Below are 21,034 nucleotides of genomic sequence, written 5' to 3'. Positions count from 1 at the left end.
ACACAAGAATAATACACTTATTGGGGGGGAGAGGGAAGGTGAAAAATAAGGAAGGTTCACAAAAAGTGTACTGAAAGATAAAGTTATTTAAATTATATTGATTCTACTTCATTATTTTGGGAGGACAAACTTTTTTAAATTGAAGTTAGATTCTTTCATTTAAAGAAATAATCAAGTTGAAAAAGCTTGATTCATAATGATAGTGTTGTCATAATAGCTAACTAAACCATGCTCCAAAAACTAAAGTAAAACACAGAAACCAAAGTATTTTACTGAACTCAGAGTGAAAATTTTGCAGTTAGGTGCTGCATCATAAATATATCATGATTAAAATGACACCCTACCCCCCACACAGTCAGCCATAAGAAAACCTAAACTTCATCTTAAAGGAAAGAAATCTAAACTCCCTCCCTCAACCACTCAAGTACTCCAGGAATAATATAACAGTATCTTGGATATTCTTTCCATAAAGTGATATATTTGTTTTTATGGTTTTGGATTTTCAGTAATATCATATTGCAGCAGATTCTGAATTTCAATACAAAAGTAGTGCAGACTTCATATTTTCAGGGTTTCTCCTAAAAAAACTTAAACCAAACTTAAGTAAAGAAATACATGTAAGTTGTTGTGCATAGAGAAAAAGACAACACCTATCATTAAAATAAGAAAAAGGTTTTATTTTAGGAAAGAGACATTTTTACTTTCAGTTTCAGACAATATGACATGTCCAAGACTTGAGTTCATACGATTTAAGAGCTCTTCGCTAGGGAAGCCTGATACAGGCCAGGATGCTGTTGGCCTTCTTAACCACCTGGGCACACTGCTGGCTCATATTCAGCTGGTGTTCCATCAACACCCCCAGGTCCTTTTCCACCAGGCAGCTTTCCAGCCACTCTGCCCCAAACCTGTAGTGCTGCATGGCGTTGTTGTGGCCCAAGTGCAGGACCTGGAACTTGGACTTGTTGAACCTCACACCACTGGCCTCAGCCCATCGATCCAGCCTGTCCAGATCCCTCTGCAGAGCCATCCTACCCCCAAGCAGGTCAACACTCCCACCTAATTTGGTGTCCTCTGCAAACTTACTGAGGGTGCACTCGATCCCCTGGTCCAGGTCATTGATAAAGACATTAAACAGAACCGGCTCCAGGACTACGCCCTGGGGAACACCACTTGTGACCAGGTGCCAACCGGATTTAACTCCATTCACCACCACTCTTTGGGCCCAGCCCTCCAGCCATTTTTTTTACCCAGTGAAGAGTACACCTGTCCAAGCAATGAGCAGCCAGTTTCTCCAGGAGATTGCTGTGCGAAACAATGTTGACGGCTTTGATAAAGTCTAAGTAAACAACATCCACAGCCTTTCTCTCATCCATGAAGTGAATCACCTTGTCACACATCAAGTTTGCCAGCTCCTGTGCCTTCAAGACTTCCTTCTTGAAAAACATCCAGCCTTCCTAGACTCCTTTGCCCTTCAGGACTGCCTCCCAAGGGACTCTAGTCTTTTCAGAAGTATGGTTGACAAAGCCCACCCTCTGGAAGTCCAGGGCAGCAGTTCTGCTGACCTCCCTTCTTGCTTCTCCAAGAATTGAAAACTCTATCATTTCATGATCACTATGCCCATGACAGCCTCCAACCGTCACATTCCCCACAAGTCCTTCTCTGTTCATAAACAACAGGTCCAGCAGGGCATCTTCCCTAGTACCGTAACAGAATCAGAAATGAGCAGATTTTTCTTACTTTTGAAATGAAAAAACAATTCATACATGGTAAAGTAGCAGAAATTCGAGAAAGGAAAGGCTCAGCAGTAATAGGAGACCAAGAACTAAAGGAATTACGAGAAAAATACAGCTATTTAAATTGACTTACTGTATTATTTTAAAAAGCATTTGTTTAAATAGTCTACTTGCCATACCTGAACTACAACTCATAAATTGGAAAGTTAACAGCTTTATTTTTTAGAATGTAAAGACTTACAACACTAGGTTAAAGTTTCAACTGGGGATTCTGCTTTTAAGATCAACACCTATTTTCTCTGCATTTGGCTCAGAAATATTCATAAGATGATGAAATTTAAGATGATCTGAAATGCTGATACAGTTTAAACAAGTTACAGTAATAGTGCATTTTGTTAAAAATAAAGAAAAAAAGAAAAGAGAAAAAGAAAAATAGTTTTGTTCCTTACTATAGCAGAGACTTGATTATGACGAAGGTTGAGCTCTGTGAGCGAATCCAGTCCATTAAGGTTTTCTACAATGGTTAGTAGGTTTCTGGCAAGGTTTAACACTCTCAGTTCACTCAAATGACTGATGTTTTCTATTTTAGTAATCTGTGAAAGAGGTATAATTATGAACGTCCATACTATGTTTTATATAGATACACAATAGATATATATAGCACATACATATTTTTAGAAAGTATACATGAACAATCAATTTATTACAATAACGTGCTGCTTGTGTATTTTTCTAAACCATGATAATCATGTCAAATTGCTGATAACAAGCTACAGTCTGCTAGAGATTAAGTACTAGTATGCATTTCACTAATATCTTTCTAGTCATACTGCAGTAAAATCAGTCAACGCTTACTTCTATACCATCAGAAATCAGGTTATTTCAGCTGTGTTGCTCTGTAGCAGCAACCTTGAAGACACCATAAAACTAAGATAACACTGCTGATACATGGTATGCCAAAATGGGGAAATTTTGTGCGTGGTTGATCCTTAGTGTGTCTGCAAAGCACTCAAACACACATCCAAATCTCCTGGTACATGACCTACAAGAATATGCAGCATCATATCTCCCTACCATTGCAGAACTCTGCACCTATTTCCCTTCATGCCTCTTAAAAAGCCGTAGCAGCATTCACAGCTCTATCTACAGGAGCTCCACAGACAGACTTTGCAGCAGGTCATGAGGACAGGAACCTGCTGTGAGTCTGGGGCAAGGAGCAGCCACAGTCCTCCGGAGAAGAAAGCAATTATTCTGAAATTGGAACTGGTAAGGAAGTTTTACAGGCAAGTAATTGCTGGAATCAGTAAGACACACTCAAAAGTTAGAAAAGAAAGCAGCAGTGTCCTTAGTTTGGATACACAGCATGTTTGCTTGACAGTCCCCAGCACTTCTTCAGCAACTCATGGCTTCCTGTGATTAGAAAATGGAGGGATCAAACAAAGTAACTAAACTACAGTAAATGGGCATCTATCCCAGGTTTGTTTTTATACTTAATTCCCTATTTTAAAGGTTCCGGTGATATTGCCAAAAAAGAAGAAAAAAAAAAAAAAATCATCAAAAGAGTAGTAATAGCTGCTGGCCCTTAATATTATTTTTGAGTTCTAGAAATACAACTTTGTTTTACAAAGGCATTAATTATTGTTTTGTTGACACAGACACTGCTGTTTGTATTTCTTAGAGTGATCCACTCAAGGATCTCTATCCAGATATTTATTTCTCATAGTAGTCTGCAATCCATCCTCCAGCATCTATCCAGAAATTTACGCAGGACTTGCACGCAGCAACATATCATCGAGAACATTAAGCATTGCCACTGCACAGGAGGATATTCCTATCATTCTTACTGAAATACATGCTATATGGCAGAAAGAAGGAAGCAGGTTATCCTGCAGAAAAGACTTCAGCCTTCCACATCGTGTGGCAGTGCATTCGAGGATACAGTGCACAAAGGTACTAACAAGTATAATGAATTCCCTTTCAATTAGAATGATCATCTGCTGGACCACTGCAAGCTCCCTTCAACACCTTGTACTCAGGTACGCTATTCCTCACCAAAGCTCCCAACATCAACTAGGCATGGACAAGCAAGATAGGTGGTGTCACACACCTTCCCAGTGATAATGAACTTTCTGATGCTTTAGACCAGTACAAATCTGGCCTTGCCAATTTCCAGAAAGCATCTAGCAGCTCCTGGAATGGGAGATTAGGTAAGGTAGCTGTTATTTAACAGTTTGCAAACACATAACACTGTTGGCAATTTTCACATATATACACGTGTGTACACACACACATATCTACATCTATATTTATAAATCTATGAAAAATCACTTGAATATCCTGCTAAAAAAGTATTTCGACAATTTTTCCATTAAAAAGCATATAAAAGTAGATAGCAAAACCAAAATTAAAGAACACAAACCAACCTTTGATTCAACTGCTAATTAAACTATTATGCATCTTCCATTTATGTGTATTATATGCAGAAAATAAAAATTATCAGGATACAAAAATATTACAGCAAAAGGAACAGAAAATACCACCATTTGGAACAATATACTTAGACAGAAGGACTTGTAAAAGCAAAGCCAAGAGCAGATGGTTAGCATGAAGCGCACAGACCTCTGCAGATTCTGCTTAGCTAGAATTACAGGATGCCACAGTGTAGAATATTAACCCTGGCATTTTACTGCTATCGCAAAGATAATGATTTCATCAGCAATGTATAGAGATACTCCCCATCACTTTGCTAAGTTTTAAGACTACTGGATTTTCTGTTTCAATTATTCATGCATGCATCAAGATACACCAGCTTTTAGTACATACTATTAGGCACGGATTAGATAATAAGCCATTTTTAGAGGATTCAAATATTTCTTTTACTAAAAAGAAATTATATCTATGACTAATTTCTCTTAATTATAAATAAAGAAGGATTATTATTAACTATTTTTAGTTCCTTTTTCAAAAACATAAGTGAAAGACTTTACTTGTAAACAATGAAGAAAAACACTATTCTATTTTCTTGTTTATTTAGCTATGAAATAGATTTGTTTAAGAAAAGACTTTTATGCACCAGGTAATCACTCAACAATAATTAACCTGCACAAAAGTTGCATCTTTTAACACACATTTCTGAGATTATTGAAAAGAAGTCCAGGCCTGAAAAATCAAGTTGCGCTTCCCCCCCCCCCCCTTTTACTTATATTCTTGAAATATAACACAAAAAATAACTATAATGACTTTTTAAAATTGTATGTATTATAGAATAAATTTGATTCTAAATAAAGTTAGAATGAATTTCACGTTCAACTTGACTCAATGTTAATGCATCAGTTCACTAAAAGACAAAGTCCATTTTAACCCTATCTAAAATAAAAGGGTTTTAAATAGATTTATATGTAACATATACCATTTATACTATTTACCTTGATAGCAAAGATCAAGCCAATAATCAGTGTTCCCTCCACAGAATATTCAAAGTGCTTGGAAGCACACTATTTAGAAATTAAATATTTAGTTCAAAATTAAATGCAAGTTGTAGTGCATTAAATATACCATGCACACAATCATGTGCAAGGTCTCAGAATGATGTAGTATTATTATATGTCCATATTCATGTGTTAATAACCATAGAAACAGTCTCTACATAAAAATGTAATTAAATGTTATGGAGACGCTGTATTTTCTCACAAATTTTTACTGGGCAGTATTAAAATCAAGAACCTTACTAAATCATGTAGGAAACCAGGCAAAAAGTAGTAATATGACAAGGCGATTCATATTTTGTCCTTTCTGTAAAGTCTAGTGCAATATTGTAAAGTCGAGTGCAATATTTCACTAGGCGTTACCTTAATTTTTCTAAACTTTCTTTTGGATATTTGTTATATGAAGGGATTTTCTTTAAGTAGTAATGCAGTTTAAATCTTGATTTGTGAAGGAAAAGAAAAAACAAAACCACCCAAAATCATACAAGGTTTATCATTAAGCATTGTGGAATACTACACCCTAACGTTTTAAAGCACATCTAGTTCCCGGTACATTTCTCACTTGGGCGGGAGAAGTCTCAAAGTTCAGACCAAATCATGTTAACCAAAAAACCCAGCACTCAAATAAATCAAAACATTTTCCCAAAAGTGAAGAACAATGAAATTTTCCTCCTTTTGTTTTTCCTCACCTCCAACCTCTTGGTTTCACAATCTGCATTCCATCTATGGGACTGATTTACACCCCAAGGGAGAGGGAGAGAAGGACAAAGACTAAAACAGGAATCTAGCTTCCCTCATAACTGCTACTACTCTGTGAATACTAATGGAAAAAAGCAGTTTTTAGCTAGGCTATAGCACTATTTTTGAAAAATAAGATTGATAAAAATTGACAAAGCCATATCCTATTTGAGTATTTATATTCTGCATCTGTTGAGAGCAACTGCTGATTTTTTACCTTATGTGGAAATACTGTGTATAATGAAAGAGTTAACATTTTTCTGTTAGTCTAATGCATTTCAAATACTTTTAATGTAACTTGTACACAAGATTTAATTGTTCAATGGTCCTCTGGGATCACAGGTAACATGTAAGAGATACTGCACATTATTAACAATAGCTTTGAACACCAAAAAGTTTAAAATTATTGCAAGCACCTTAGAATATTCCTGTAGTGAATTAAACTCCTGAAGTAAGAACTATTTGGTCAGATATTATGTAATGGATATTATACATAAGATATTTTAGTATTTTATTGTAAATATGTCCTATAGCATACACAAACCTTAAAGGGAAAAATAGTAGTTAAAAGAATAATATTTTTTCTTGCCAGATATGTGAGCTTGTTCAATGTCCTCAGAAAGAGTTGTGGAATATCACATTCACTAAAGAGTCAATCTGGTAAAATGACTTGCCAGAATGCATCAGGAGGATTTACTGGATTTTGCTATAAACTGCTACATTGAATTTTATGGGGTTTATTTAATGACATCAGAGAAGCCAAACCATGAAAACAAAGACTGTAGAAAAAACTCTGTTCTCTATCATAACTCAGTTAGAAGTAGTAATACTACTGTAGCAATTTATATTCCATAGTATATTGCAGTAATAATATTATTGTTGCGAGGCAACACGATTTAAATGGTAGCATTTTACTTATATGACTCTTCTCATCTACTGGAGTCTAACAAACACGTTAAACCACCTTCTGGAATTGTCTGTCTGACCACAGGGGAAAGCTGGTGATACCAGAATCACTGAATGCAAGTTAACTCGTATCTCAAGTAAACTGTACACAAGCAGCAAATATTCAGCTAATCCCCTACCATAATGAAGACTGCTCACCAGACAGTCTCCCCTTAACAGAATGGTCTTTACTACAAAAAAAAAAAAATTAAAAAAATTACATGTCCTCATCTTCTCTTAACTAAGAAACTAAGACATGGCAACTTCAAAAGGCAAAACCCCTGTTAAAACAGAGCTGCTATATATATTAATACAAAGAATTAAAAAAGCTTTAAAAAAGATTACTCTTCTAATACATATATAAATATGAACCACAGAGGATGACTCTATAACATAAACAGACAAATCAGCAAGTTTGAAGAAAATTCAACTCTCCTATTTCTCAACAAATAATTCGCCAAAATGCTCCATAAAGTGACCTGTGATCAACCTTTACTCTCGAGCAGTAACAGAACAGATGAATAGAAGCAATCAGTGCAAACTGCACAGAAAGTGCTCTAAAGACAAACAGATTCAACACATAATTTCATCTAATGTGTGGAATTTATAAACATCAAAACCACAGGAACACTCCTATCCTAACCCCAAATACAAAGTGCCATTCAAAGAGTACTGTAGTAGGATGTTGATTCAGTGCGCTACAGCTCAAGCAACTGCCACATTCATCCAACAAAGAGGTTTTTCATAGCTTTACAGGGGACATTTTTCCAATAAAGAACTGTCACCATACTAGCATCCTCAAAATGGCTCTTCTTCTCTACTATTCTCTTCTTCTATTTTTGAAAAGGGAAAATAGGAAAAGTAAAGATAGTGAATTTAATCTAAAGTAACGCTAGCCACAGAATCTGAGCATCAGTTTTGGTCAGAAGGGACCTCTGGAGACCATCCTTTCCAACCCTCCTGCTCAAAGCAGGGTCAACTACAGCAGACTCCCCAGGACCACGTCCAGTCAGGCTTAGACCACCTCCAGGGATGGAGAGTCTACCACCTGTTTGGGCAACCTTCTCCAGCATTCAGCCACCCTGACAATAACATCTTTCTTAAGTTTGAACAAGTTTCCTGTTTCAGGAATTTCAATGTTTCTTCTCTTTTTGCTGAACACCAGTGAGATAAGTCTGGCTCTGCGTTACTTAGACCCTCCCATCAGCTATTTATATACATTGATAAGAACTCCCTGAGGCTTCTCTTCTCCAGGCAAAGCAAATCTCAGCTCTCGGCCTCTCCTCATACAAGGAATGCTCCAGTCCCTTCAATCACCTTTATGCCTCTGCTGCTCATTCCCTTAAGTCCGTGTCAGTTTTGCACTGGGGAGCCCGAAGGATCACCTGCCACAAGCCGCTGGCAACACCCTTTCTAATGCAGCCCAGGATGCTGTTGGCCGCCTTTCCCATAGGGGCACACTGCCGGCACATGGCCAGCCTGTTGTCCACCAGAGCCCCCACATCCTTTACTACAAAGCTGATTTTCAGCTGGTAAGCACCCAGTCCATACTGCTGCAGGGCTTTATTCCTCCCCAAGCGCAGGACACTGCATTTCCCTTTCTTGAATTTCATGAGACTCCTCTCAGCCCATTTCTCCAGCCTGTCAAGATCCCACTGAATGGCAGCACAACCACCTCATGTATAAAGCTCTCCTTCCAATTTCCTGCATTGTTAATAATGCAGATCATCAATGAAGGTGTTGAAAAGTATGGACCTCGTATCAACCTCTAGGGTACAACAACAGCGATTGGCCTCTAGCTAGGTTTTGTGTCACTGATCACAAACCTTTGAGCCTTACAGTCCAGCCAGTTTACATTTCACCTCACTGTCCATCTATCTAGTCCAAATTTAATTTAAATTTGTTTATAAAGATGTAGTGGGAGACAGTGTCAAATACCTTCCTAAATTCAAGATAAAAAACATCCATTGTGCTCTACTCATCACTGCGCTTGTCATTTTGCTGTAAAACACCATTTCCTGCATAAATTCATGGCGACTACTCCTGGTTGCCTTCTTGCTGTAATATGTTTGGATATGGGTTCCAGCACTATTTGTTCCATGACTTTCCCAGGGATTGAGGTGAGACTGTCTCGTTTCATAACATCTGACATATGCTTATTTATATGTCATCCCTGTTTTAATCCAATTACAGTCTATGCAACAACTTGCTCACTGAGCAGACATCATTCAGGCAAAGCTTACACCCAAGTTTTAGCTTATCAATAGCTTTCTTGAAAGAATCTACCATTTCTTCCTGGATAGATGACCCTTCTGGTATCAAAACCCCTTCTACTAACTTAACTACAATGACAGGTTTTGTAATAAAGATACAAATGTTTTCTTCAAAAATATCCTTTTCAAATTAATACAATCAGAAAATAAATGCAAAACCAAGCGCGCAAGTCTGAGTAGTGCCTTTAACAGTATGAACTTTGTATTGTGGCCCAAGAATATCACATTATGAAAATCATGAAAATATTCCTGGCAACAAGATATAAATGACACCACAGAGACAGCCGTCTTTTCTAGAAAATAGTCTTAAAGTTTTGTGCTTGGCCTGCCTCAGTACCAGTCCAGTCCAAACCACAACAGCACTGGATCAAGATTATCTGTTTCCCACATACACAGCATTAAATAATTTCTCACATCTGTAAAAAACACAACTTTGAATGCAAAATGAAAACAAAAGTACCATAAAAATATCTGTAAGCATAAGAAATAGAGTATGACTGAAAAGACAGTAACATTAAGTAACCTATACAGTCTGTTTCACAGTTACTGGAAGTGAGCAACAGAAAACGATGCCCAGAGGAAATCTCATATTCACATAGCACATACAGATATTCATACTACACTGGCAGTCAATGACACTTTTGTACACTTAAAATGAATTACATTTTTCCATAACTATAAGAAAATAAGACATAAGTGATGTCTTATATAAGACTTATATAAGTGGTGTCTTAAATAAGACACCACAGAAGTGCCCTTACACCTTCTACTTGAAATAAGAACCATCCCGATAAAGGAAAATTGCTGCCCATCACTAGTTCCAAATTGTAAAACTGACCAGATTTGTTGTAAATATTGACTTCCCTGTGAGAAACGGGTGCAAGATAACGCCACAAGCAATCTAAGACAACAGATGTAGCACGAGCTTATTAAGATAAAGCAAATAATTTTCTATTATTTTTCATTATGACTGACAATCAGGATATTCTGTTTCTGCATTCTTGATCCTAATTGATCTGTACCAAATTAAAGAAAAAAATAATGTATGTATTAGAGACAGGACACTACATCAACAGAACAATGATCAGAATCCACTATTTTGAACTATATGCTAACAATTAATTTTTAATTCTACCGATCTGTTGTTTAAATTGCTATGTTCTGTAATATTGGAACATGGATTTTGAAACTGAAATCTGTTCTTGAGAAATTCACGATGCGGAAGAAATACTGTTTAATATAGACTAGAAGGCTGCCATAAATAATGATCCCACAAATTTAAATAAAAGACAGAACCCTCCTATTCATTATTAAATAAGCAAACAACAACAACAAAACTCTGCTTCCAGAGACTTCAAAACAAGATGCTAGTACAGCTTAGGCTGATAGGTCTCAAACTCAGTATTTCTTCCCTTCTTCATTTCTTCCCTTATGCCTTCAAAAATAACTAATAACATGCATGGCAGATTGGTGTTTTGAATTTTTTATTCCTCAAAGACAGGAAAAAAGAATATTAACAAGAAAACTTGCACATCTTTAAAATGGAAAGGAACAGAAAGATAATTTATTAATCTAAGAGAAGTTCATAGCCTTTATGTGGTCTTCCCATGAAAAATACACTCAACCTACAGAAAAAAAATATGCAGAAAACAATTAATTTAATTTCCTAGCATACGTGCCCTTCACACATACATTTATGATTAAAACTGTCTGAAAAACAAAAGCATTTATTATGCTCCAGAGATTTACTATTTAACTCCCAATGCAAGATAATTTGTTACATTCTCTGGACCAAAGCAAGGCTATTATAATGAACCTGATCTAACAGCAGCAAATCGGGCACTATGCCCGAAACTCCCAATAAAGTTCTAGTTTATGTAAATGGAGTCGTACAGACATTGGGGGGGGGGGGGATCTTATCTACTTCACGATCATTTGCAAGAGTTTTGCATGACCTATGTTTCATTTGATTCCTCCACTTGTGGTATAAAAGTGTGCTGACTGGCATAGCTGCATATCTACTCTACAAGTATTTTTATCAAAAATATAAGAACACCCTCAAACTTAGAACAGCAATAAAAAAGGGATTATAACTTAACATAAAAGAACTCATTACGATGCTAGCTTGTCTTTTTCTTGTATTTTTATTTTTTTCTAAAAAACAACAACAACAAACAAAACGCATTGCCATTCCCCACTGTCAAGCAATTGTGTAATAAAGAAAATGCACACACACACACACAGAGAAATCAGTAAGACGTCACCACTGTCAGAACAGGAATCCAGAAAATTCACACATTGGTCTTACACAGTCACAATAACCATATGATGTTTTAAACAGCTCAATTATGGAACATTTTCTATCATATGTGTTTACTGCTCAATTATAGAACATTTTGTATCACATGTGTTTTCAGTTTATTTTACAAAATATTATATCTGGCTTGCCCTTAATACTCCATGCTGTTTATGACATACCCATGAAATAGAATCTTCCTCTTATATGTACTACAGCTAAAACTTTATGCACCACTTGAAATAGAAATGCCTGTTTAGTCTCAAATTGTGGAAATGGAATAGACATTAAGTGACTTAAATTCACTCAGAAGCATGAATCAATTGAGCGCATGGACCCATTCTAATTTTTTCTGTACAAATTTAAGTCTTCTACAGATATGTAAGGGATCTTGTTTTGCAAGATCGCCAATAGTAGAAAGAACACAACAGTCAATGGAACTTTAAATTCTTCTGCAACTTCTAAGACTGTGTTACTTTACCACCACCACACCTACTTATGCTAGATTACTATTCCGTAGGTGTGAGTGCTATTATACTCAGCTGACTCAGCATTTTAATCACTGTAACTTTCCGAAAGTACAATGCTGAATATACAAGAGACTTGATACAAAGATTCAATATAACACCATACCACCTTTTAATAATTTACTGATTTCTGTGACCTCAACAGTTGTAAAATTTGCTACCAGTTCCCTTTCAAAAAGCAAGTTTGGTAAATGACACAGGAAATGCACGATGTCTACACAAGAAACGTAAATGATCAAGTTATTGTACTGTACCTGATTTCCATGAAGATCTAAAACATCAAGATTTTTTAGGTTCTCCAGATTTGAGATCTTCTTTATTCTAAAGGATTTAAATTATGACATAAATTATTTTTCACATTAGATAAAAAGTATCTTTTGTTTTCCAGCTAATACAAAACTTAGCCATTTGTTCCTGCCTACCAAGAGTAACAGAAGAATAATGAAGTTCTGAATCATAAAAAAAAAAAAAACAACCCATAAAAAAGTGAATAAATATGTCTTAGACTATCACCTTCCTTTCTGACTGTCAATAATGCAATAGTGGCAATATGCACATGGCTCTTCTAGGAAGATGTAAAGGGAAGGAATACTCGCAACACTAGAAAACAAAGTCAACAACCAACCTATCCAGACACCTAAATGATAAAAAAAAACCCACAATTATTACTGGCAAACAGCTAGTTCAAAACAAGTTTAAAGAAAGACTGTAGTGACACAGACTTTTGATAGTTTGTTAGAAGCACACAGAATATAAAAAAAAAAACAAACCTGAAAGCCACCAGTTCTTTTTTAGACAATATAGATCACTAGATTTGGCAATATTTCTTCTCCCCCTGCACAACTTAACTGCTTTAAAATTTTTCTGTCCTATTTTCTCAGATTCCGAACATAGGTTATTATATACTCAACAGCATCATCTACTGGCTGATGATATTAAACATCACGTGTATTTTGCATTTGCTTTGAGAATAACCAAAGATCACATATAGATCAAGCTGAAAACAAGCTGTCTGCAATTTTGTCTGACTTGTAATCATTTATGTCTTGTCCTAACTACCTCCAGACCATACTTCTACATAAATACACTATACAGCAATCAATGTAGTTACAATTTGGAAAATAATTCCTTAAAGCACCTTAAAATTATCACTCCCGTGCCCTGAGTTTTGATATAAATAAAATTAATTTCTGCAGGTGAAATTTTTAATATAAAAGCTATAAACTCTAGTAACATACAGCACTATTGAAAGCTGCCAGTTTTGAACAGAGGCTGAATTAGGAGCTACCTTCTTTGTAATCTGCACATAACTGAAGTTTGTTTACCAGTTCTTCCTCTACTGAATATAAATAAAATAAGGAAACTGAATAAAACCAGACCACAACCCTTATGTTTGTGAGCAATTCCACAGATACTTCTATTAAATTATTAGAATTAAAGGCTACTGGATTTGAACTGTCTTTTTAGAAAGTACTACAACTAGCAAGTTGTATCTCCCAACAGAACATAATCTGTAAATAAGCAATAGAATGCATGATTCGTCTGCCTGATTTTTTCCCAGCTAAATACATCAGGCAGAAATATTTTGTATACATTATAAAGAATCAATGAACACTTTACGTGATGTGAAGAGATTCCACCTGTCACACAAATCTAAGCAAACATTTAATAGCCGATCAGAACAGAAGATTAGATGCAAACACATAAAATACTTCAGAACTGTTGCTAAAATTTACAGAAGAAAGGAAGTTTCTGAAGCACATTACAAGCAAAAACTGTGTACTTCCTCAGTGGGATCCTTAACACTTAGCTAGTGTTAGGGACCAGCTCACTGGTCTCACAGCTAATATCACTATCTGAAAACTCTGTGAATAACAGAAATAGTGATAGATCACAGTTGTTACACCATAAAGAAATAAGGTGCTTTAAGTTAGTTTTATTAGTTTCACCTGTTCTTTCCCAACAAAAGGACTCTTAGGGATCTAAGAGTTGAAAGCCCACTTATTTCTTCTATCTGATTATCATATAAATCTAAGAAAACAAGATGCTGCAAATTAGAAATATTTTGGATCCGGGTTATAAAGTTATGTTGGAAATTCAAAAGGCGAAGATGATCTTCCCCATCGATAACTGGACACACCGTCAGTTTTTGCCTGGAAGGAAAAGAAACAAAACAAAAAACACAAGTAAGTAACAAACTGGTTACTCACCCACTCTAATTGAACTGAGGAAAGTATATTGTCCTGATTATGGTAATATTAGGGTAATTAGGTTTACTAATTAAACTCTGTACATAAGGCAGAAACTCCTTACTATAAAAAAAATTGATTAGCACGAAAATATAGCAGAAGTGCCTCCAAAATTCTCTGAAAGCCTGTCCTCTTAATCAGAGATTTGCTGGTTACACGGAAATTACATGGAAGTTCTATGTTGTATCCCCATTAAAATTTAAACAGATGCCACCTGACAATTTCTTATTTTTTTCCATCAGATACTACATAAGCAGCCTGTTCAGATCAGAATTCAAAGTGTTCTATGTCTATGCAATTTTTCTACGGTTTATAGAACTTTACATTTGAAATATTAATACATTAAATAAGCGTTAAAGATATAGGACACGATGCTGAAAGTGGTTATTCTTATTTTAGGATTATTCTAGGAGTCCTACTGACCTGACAAAACTTTTTGGACTACATGAAACTTACCCCACCAAAAAAAAAAAAAAAATTACAATAAAATATCTATCAGATAGTGCACTTTTTTGTGTCCTGGTTAAGGGGAGGGGGAGGGTGGGAAAGGCCATTCTACAACCAACGCGTCAGATTAGAACTAATGGAGATATAGCCTCTTTCTATAGATTACTTGGATGACCTTGCATTTGACTCTTAAGCTAGCTCTTTAGTTTACAATGAAAAGCCCCAACTGCCTAGATGACTGCTGTATGGATATATTCATCACAAGGACACTCATACAGAATTTCTCTGTGGGACACGGTTCTCCTCTCAAAAACGCACACACATAAAAACCAACAAAACCAAACCCACCACTCATACCATTGACCACAGGCATTAGCAGGGTACACATCACTTTAGACCATCAGACGCAAGAGCCACAAGCTATGGTGTGCGTGCTCTATAACCTTTCTCACCTTTCCAGGGTAAGTCTATCAGAGTTCAGGATTTTTTCTTCAGCAGTACGTTGCAATACAGGAAATGTTATTGATGAGCTGCTCCCGAAATTTGTGTTATCTATCAGAAAATCATACAGAGAATATATTAACTACTACTTTGTAAAATCATTTAATTAACTACAGATAATAAGAGGATTTTTTTTTCTTATTAAAAGTAGAGTTACACTTACATGAAAGTGCATTTTGCCTCCATTCAGTACTTTGAGTTATCAGTTTTCTTTCCTGCCATTTTTTGTTTACAACTGCATCTCTCTACATGCTCTTTCCAAAATACATCCATTTGTTTCATTTCTGAGAGATTTTTAACAACAATTTCTTGTATACAGATATTTTGTAGATGCTTTTGTTTTGATTAGCATTACCCAATGATGTTTTAAGGTAAGGTTGTAGAATTGTTTAACAATTTCAGTATCTGGACTTAAAGACATGCTCTAACTTAAGATTAATTTAAAGACACAGATCAAGTAGATGTTGACAGAACTAGAGACTAAAGCACCAAAACACTGAAACCGTCCTACTGTTTCACAAACAAATGCAAAGTCGCTTAAAGGTAAACGCATGCAATACCTAATGATCATTGGTATTATATTTCACTCCATTATCAAGTAAGAAACAGGCAGCCGTCTAAAACATATTTATAAAGCTATCCATCTTTACCCATTTTGTTAATAGAGGGGGGAAGAGGGAGGATGACTAAAAATACATCAACAAGTGTTTTCTGTGAGCTTTGGCTTATTTGGAAAGTGATCCACTGAAAAATATTCATTAAAAATAGATCACAGAATTATAGAATCATTTAGATTGGAAAAGCCCTTTAAAATCATCGAGTCTAACCACAAACATCATTGTGCACGCATACTACCACAAAAATATAGGCTCAACTTCTACATGTTTGCCCCCCTTTTATTTTTCTTCAAATAAATCAAATATGTTAACATTAATTCTTCAATAAACAAAGATTAACTGCTTCACTACTATAGCGAGTTCACTGTTGTCTAAAATATGGCATTAGAAGACATACCTATACAAGTAAAAGAATTTGTTGTGCAATTTAGAATCTTTTTAGTGCTACTCTCTAACATTTTATCACTAGCTACTCTAACAAACCAGTATAACAACCAACATTCTCTATGTATCCTTCAAAGTGGGGGGAAAAAAAACACATCCAGACCAAAAATAATCAATTAACATTGTTGCAAAAGTCTTAAATTACTTGTGTCTCAGATTTTTAAGCCAATAAACAGAGGACCAGAGACCTAAAAATCAGTCTGAAACAGGACATGATGGCAGTAGAGTGACTTTTTTTCTTCTAATGTCATCCTCCTAAAGACATGTGTGAAAGATCCCTATTTGTTAAAGAAAGGTATATAAAAAGCCCATATTTAAATGCCTGTATTATATTTTGGAAAATATTTCTAGTGGTTTCTTGACAATGATCTATTAACCTCTCTTAATACCTGAAGGCAACAGTAGGCAATACTTGCTATTCAGTCATATATTCTGACAGCCAGAAGCAGCACATCTTACAGGTCATAACTTTCCAATAAGACACACAGTTGAAAAAACAAAACAAAAAAAACCCAAGAGACTAATAAGAGAAGTTTCCACTGTTACCTGAAGCACATGAACTAATACTGCAGCTGCTTTGTTGGGATCTGGATTTTGTAGGCGTGTGAATAGAAGACTCACCAAATCCTGATAAAGAACCTGTATTCCGCTTCAACTCCAAACCAGAAAGTTCTGTCAGACTGGACGGTACTGGAAGATATATCTGCTTATTACGCACCAAAGGACTTAATACTCTTTGGTCTCCTGCATGAGGAACAAAACCAAACTGCAGATTTAAATTTACTCCGTAAGAAATTGCATAATATCCCTAAAAATTGATCCATTCTGAACAGCTGTTTGGTCTTTATTTTTTACCAGAATGAATAAAGAACTGCCATCACGGCTTCTTCACCACAGTTAGCAGTAGCATAACCAAATATCTTGCTTTTCAAAGACAAAAGTACACAAGCACAATAGGAGAACTAGCTCTTCATATCAGGGTTTCGAATTAGAAACTAATTTTATCTAAATAGATTAAAATTTTAAGCATCCAATAAAGTGTTACAGTAGAGAATTGTGTGACTTTTGAGGGAATGTAGGGCACTTGATAGATTGTGGCTTTGTAGGCAGAAGAAAGGATGCTCTTCCACAGACAGAACAAAGGGCAAAAAGCAATGAAAAAGACATCTGCACTAGGCAGTAGAAAGATAGCAGGTTCAGGACGTGATGCAGCCATAATGATACTGAATTACAGTACCTAATTAGGAAAAGCTGTCACTCTTACATATTCTAATCATAATACAGTCTTTCTTTACTGTTCAGTTAATAAGAAGAGATAGAAAAGGTAAACAAACCAAACCCAGTTGAATATCACCTTGCCTTCCTGAATAGTTTTTCTCCAGATCATGCTGCAGAAGTCTATTGTGGAAAGATGACTGTTCTTTATTTATCCGGAATTCAAACTGTAACACAATATTTAAGACAAACGTTAAAGTCTTCAAATGCACAGACAAACACAACCTTAGTAACAACTATAGTTCTTGGTAAACTCTGCAAACGCTTTAAAAAAGTTAAATAATTGCTCCAATGAAGAGTATTCATTCTATTAAGATACTACAACTGCAAAGTTTCAGTGTTGGAAACCAAAATTAAAATATGGACGTTACCAGCACATTCATCTGCAGTTGACTAAATAAAGAAAAAAACCCACCCTATAGGGAGTTCTACAATTACAGGAGGAAGAGAGGTATAGATGGAAGCATAAGAAATCATATGTATGTATATTAAGTGTACAGCAGGCTATAGTACATCACTGTGTTTTTACTTTATGTACCTTTAATAGGATGAAATTAATTACTCAAATACTACCAGATACATCAAGTATTATATTAAAAGGCAACACATTACGACTGAAAAGGCAAGTCCTATCTGAAAGCATACAAATTTGGCTGTACCATACAACTGCATTAATTAAGTATTAAAGAAAAGGTAATAATTACTGGTTTGCTTTTATCTGTTATCGATGAGGTCTGGATAACCAGCTGAAGACCACAATTATTAACCTGCAAGTTGGAAGAAAAAAGAAAAGGAATATTAAGTTTTTTCAAAAACATGTTATCAATGCAAAATGTTGAATGCAACTTTTTTTTTTTAAACAATACAGGTATTTTCAACAGCAAAGTCTGACAAGAAAGAAACTACGTTCCAAAACTACTATGAAGAACATGTCATAGCACTAAGTAACGCTGAACAATTTTTAATTTAAAAAACCCACTGTTTTTAATTTTAAAACCCCCACTGTTTTTAATTTTAAAAATACACTGAAAGCGTGACTTTCACGGGGATGTCATCCTCATTATGAAGAAAACAAGCGTTCACATTTAAATATGAGGAAAAAAAAAAAATAAGGCAAAACGCGTGGGTCATTTAACTGGATTTACACGATAAAACGTATCACCTACCTGCTAAATAATCAAAGCGTTTGACAGAAACATTTAACCCCAGGGCTTACATAGCCACTTCCCAGCAATTAACGCGAGGGACGCGGAGGCCATGAGGGACCCCCCTCAGCCCAGTCACGGCGCGGAGAAGCCCGAGCTCCCCTCACCCGCCCGGCGCAGGGGCTGCCCTCAGGGGGGCTCCGCCCGCTGACAGCTGCCCACCCGCGGAAGGTCCGCGGAAAGCCGCCGCCGCCCCCCCACCCCGCGCCCTCAGCCCCCCGCGCCCGGTCACGCACAGCCTCGGAGCTCCTCACAGCTGAGGAGCGGCGGGGAGCGGAGCGGAGGAACACCGCCCGTCCTGTAGCCGCATCCCGCACACCGACGGCTGAGGAGACAAGGCGGCTGCCACCCGCCAGCCCCTCCCCACGGCAGCACCTACCGGGCCGGTGGCGGCCCGAGGGCCCCTGCCGGGCCGGCACTTGCTGGGCACCATATCAGCCCGCCGCCTCAGCGCTCCGCACCGCCGCACACCTCCGCGCCGGCCGCCGCCCCTGTCGGAAATCGCTCCGCTGTTACCGGGGCAACCGCCGCTCCCGGCGAGCCCCGCGCGTGCCCCGCCTGCCCGCGGAGGTGGCGCCGAGTGGCGGGAACCCGTCAGGCGGTGAGGAGCCGTGAGGCGACGGCGCCGCTGTGCGGCCCTTCTGCCGTCCCCCGGTGCCTGCCCCGGGAGCCGTGCTGGGCGCCCGCTGCCCGGCGCGGCGGCCTCAGGTAGGGGCCGGGGGTAGGGGTCGGGGTCGGGGTCGGGCAGGCGCGGGAAGGGGCCTCGCGAGTGCGCGGCTGCCCGCCCCCCCCATTAGCGAAAAACACTAATATGATCGAATTTTTCTGAATTGTAAATTCAAGCGAGTATACGCGAAAACCTGTGAAACGGTAAGAAGCTGGACGTACCTTCCAGGTTCCTGTTTTGCCTCAAGAAATGGCCTTTGCAGGCACGTACGTGTCACAAAACGTGGGAAACCGGCCCCGGAGAGCTCCGGCACCGCCGTGCGCTGAGGGACGCGTTGAGGGATCCGCCTGTTCCTCGTCCGCGCCTCAGCCCGCTGCCGGCCGCCGGCGGCTCGGGTTGCCCAGAGGCCCCACCGGTGGGCCGTTGGAGCTCAGACACGCACATCGGTGTGTTTCGAGCCACCCGGTGGCGAGAGAAGCAGCGGGGCGGCCGGCCGCGGGTGGGAGGCCTGCGCTGCCTCACGGCGCCTTCCCACCCCTACCCCGGGTTTAGCTTTGTGTACTGCCGTATTCATTACCGTTTGCTGAAAGGCTGACAGAAAAATAATGTAACTATGGCTTGCTTTGTGAGGAATATAAATTACCGGGGGTGCTTTTTCATGGTATGTAGACAATACTGTGCCAACAATGAATGTGCCGTAAGAAATCTGTGGAAGTTTGACACAGTTGAGGTTCATGGGGTTATAACCCTGATGGAGTATCAGAAGCTCAGCTGAGATATGGGTTCCCCTCTAAGGGACTTGGCTACGTTATTCATTTAGTTTTAAGTTCTCCCATGGTTACAGATACTGCTTAATCTCTGTTGGTAGTTAAGCATTATAGAATGTTGCTATATTAAAAAAACAAACAAACCAAAACATTAGCCTGGTAATTTCAGTGGAGATCTAATCAACGCAGTGTTTGAAATGACATCAGTCTTCACCTACCCTAATTCAACATTAACAGACCAGACGGTAATGATAGTAGGACTCCTCAAAGAAATGTGCTAAGCGTTGGCCAAAGGCCAGTTCTGTGTGGCAGAAAAACACATCTAGCATCCTTCTCTATAAAATCAGCTTCACTTAACCTTGACAGAAGGAGTCATCAGATAAACTGAAATGTCTTAAACATCGTTTAGGTTTGCTGTAGCACAAAATAGTTCTGTGCTCGTGCTGGTCCTGACCTCGTTCCCACCCAGAGAGGCAAACCACTCACATGAACTCAAATACAAAACCGGCCCCACAATCCCTGCACGTGTTCTCTCCAGGAATGTGGATTTTGTGTTTGTATTTCTGCTCCCACTGAAATCAATAGCAAAGTGATGCCCTACCCAAGACTTATTACAAAATGCTGCTCCATTCGCAGAGAAGTAAAGATTTGGTTAGTGATGCATGTAAGCCTATTTCGTAAACAAAATATTTCATTGCTTAAGGCATGTTAAAGAATAAGCCATAGCTGCAGAGGCAGAGCGGCGGTCCCACTGTGTGTGCATGCCAGCAGCTCTGACTCATGGGGACTGTTCGTCACAGCGATGATGAGAACTGCACGCAGCCTCGCTTTTAGCCAATCCAAATTTCTAAGAAAACATTGAAGC

The 21,034-nt window shown here is 38.0% G+C and overlaps 2 protein-coding genes across 2 annotated transcripts in view; both read right to left on the bottom strand.

Annotated features, from left to right (window-relative positions):
- Positions 1–19,976, bottom strand: part of LRRC49 (leucine rich repeat containing 49) — a gene marked incomplete at its 5' end in the record, with an annotated part of 53,683 nt that extends 33,707 nt beyond the window's left edge. The window contains 9 exons of the mRNA XM_082488947.1: positions 2,183–2,326; positions 12,252–12,318; positions 13,947–14,150; positions 15,146–15,245; positions 16,802–16,999; positions 17,610–17,697; positions 18,235–18,297; positions 19,115–19,512; positions 19,865–19,976. Coding sequence (XP_082345073.1) covers positions 2,183–2,326; positions 12,252–12,318; positions 13,947–14,150; positions 15,146–15,245; positions 16,802–16,999; positions 17,610–17,697; positions 18,235–18,297; positions 19,115–19,512; positions 19,865–19,976 — 1,374 coding nt within the window. The remainder of the gene's footprint in view (positions 1–2,182; positions 2,327–12,251; positions 12,319–13,946; positions 14,151–15,145; positions 15,246–16,801; positions 17,000–17,609; positions 17,698–18,234; positions 18,298–19,114; positions 19,513–19,864) is intronic.
- The window catches only part of TARS3 (threonyl-tRNA synthetase 3), a 53,047-nt gene continuing 44,393 nt past the window's right edge, over positions 12,381–21,034 (bottom strand). The window contains exon 20 of the mRNA XM_082488554.1: positions 12,381–12,391. The gene's annotated coding sequence lies outside the window, so the exon portion shown is untranslated. The remainder of the gene's footprint in view (positions 12,392–21,034) is intronic.

The sequence above is a fragment of the Vanellus vanellus genome (genome assembly GCF_965231255.1).
Source record: "Vanellus vanellus genome assembly, chromosome: 11".
NCBI classification, from domain to species: domain Eukaryota; kingdom Metazoa; phylum Chordata; class Aves; order Charadriiformes; family Charadriidae; genus Vanellus; species Vanellus vanellus.
This window is presented reverse-complemented; position numbering and strand designations above follow the sequence as displayed.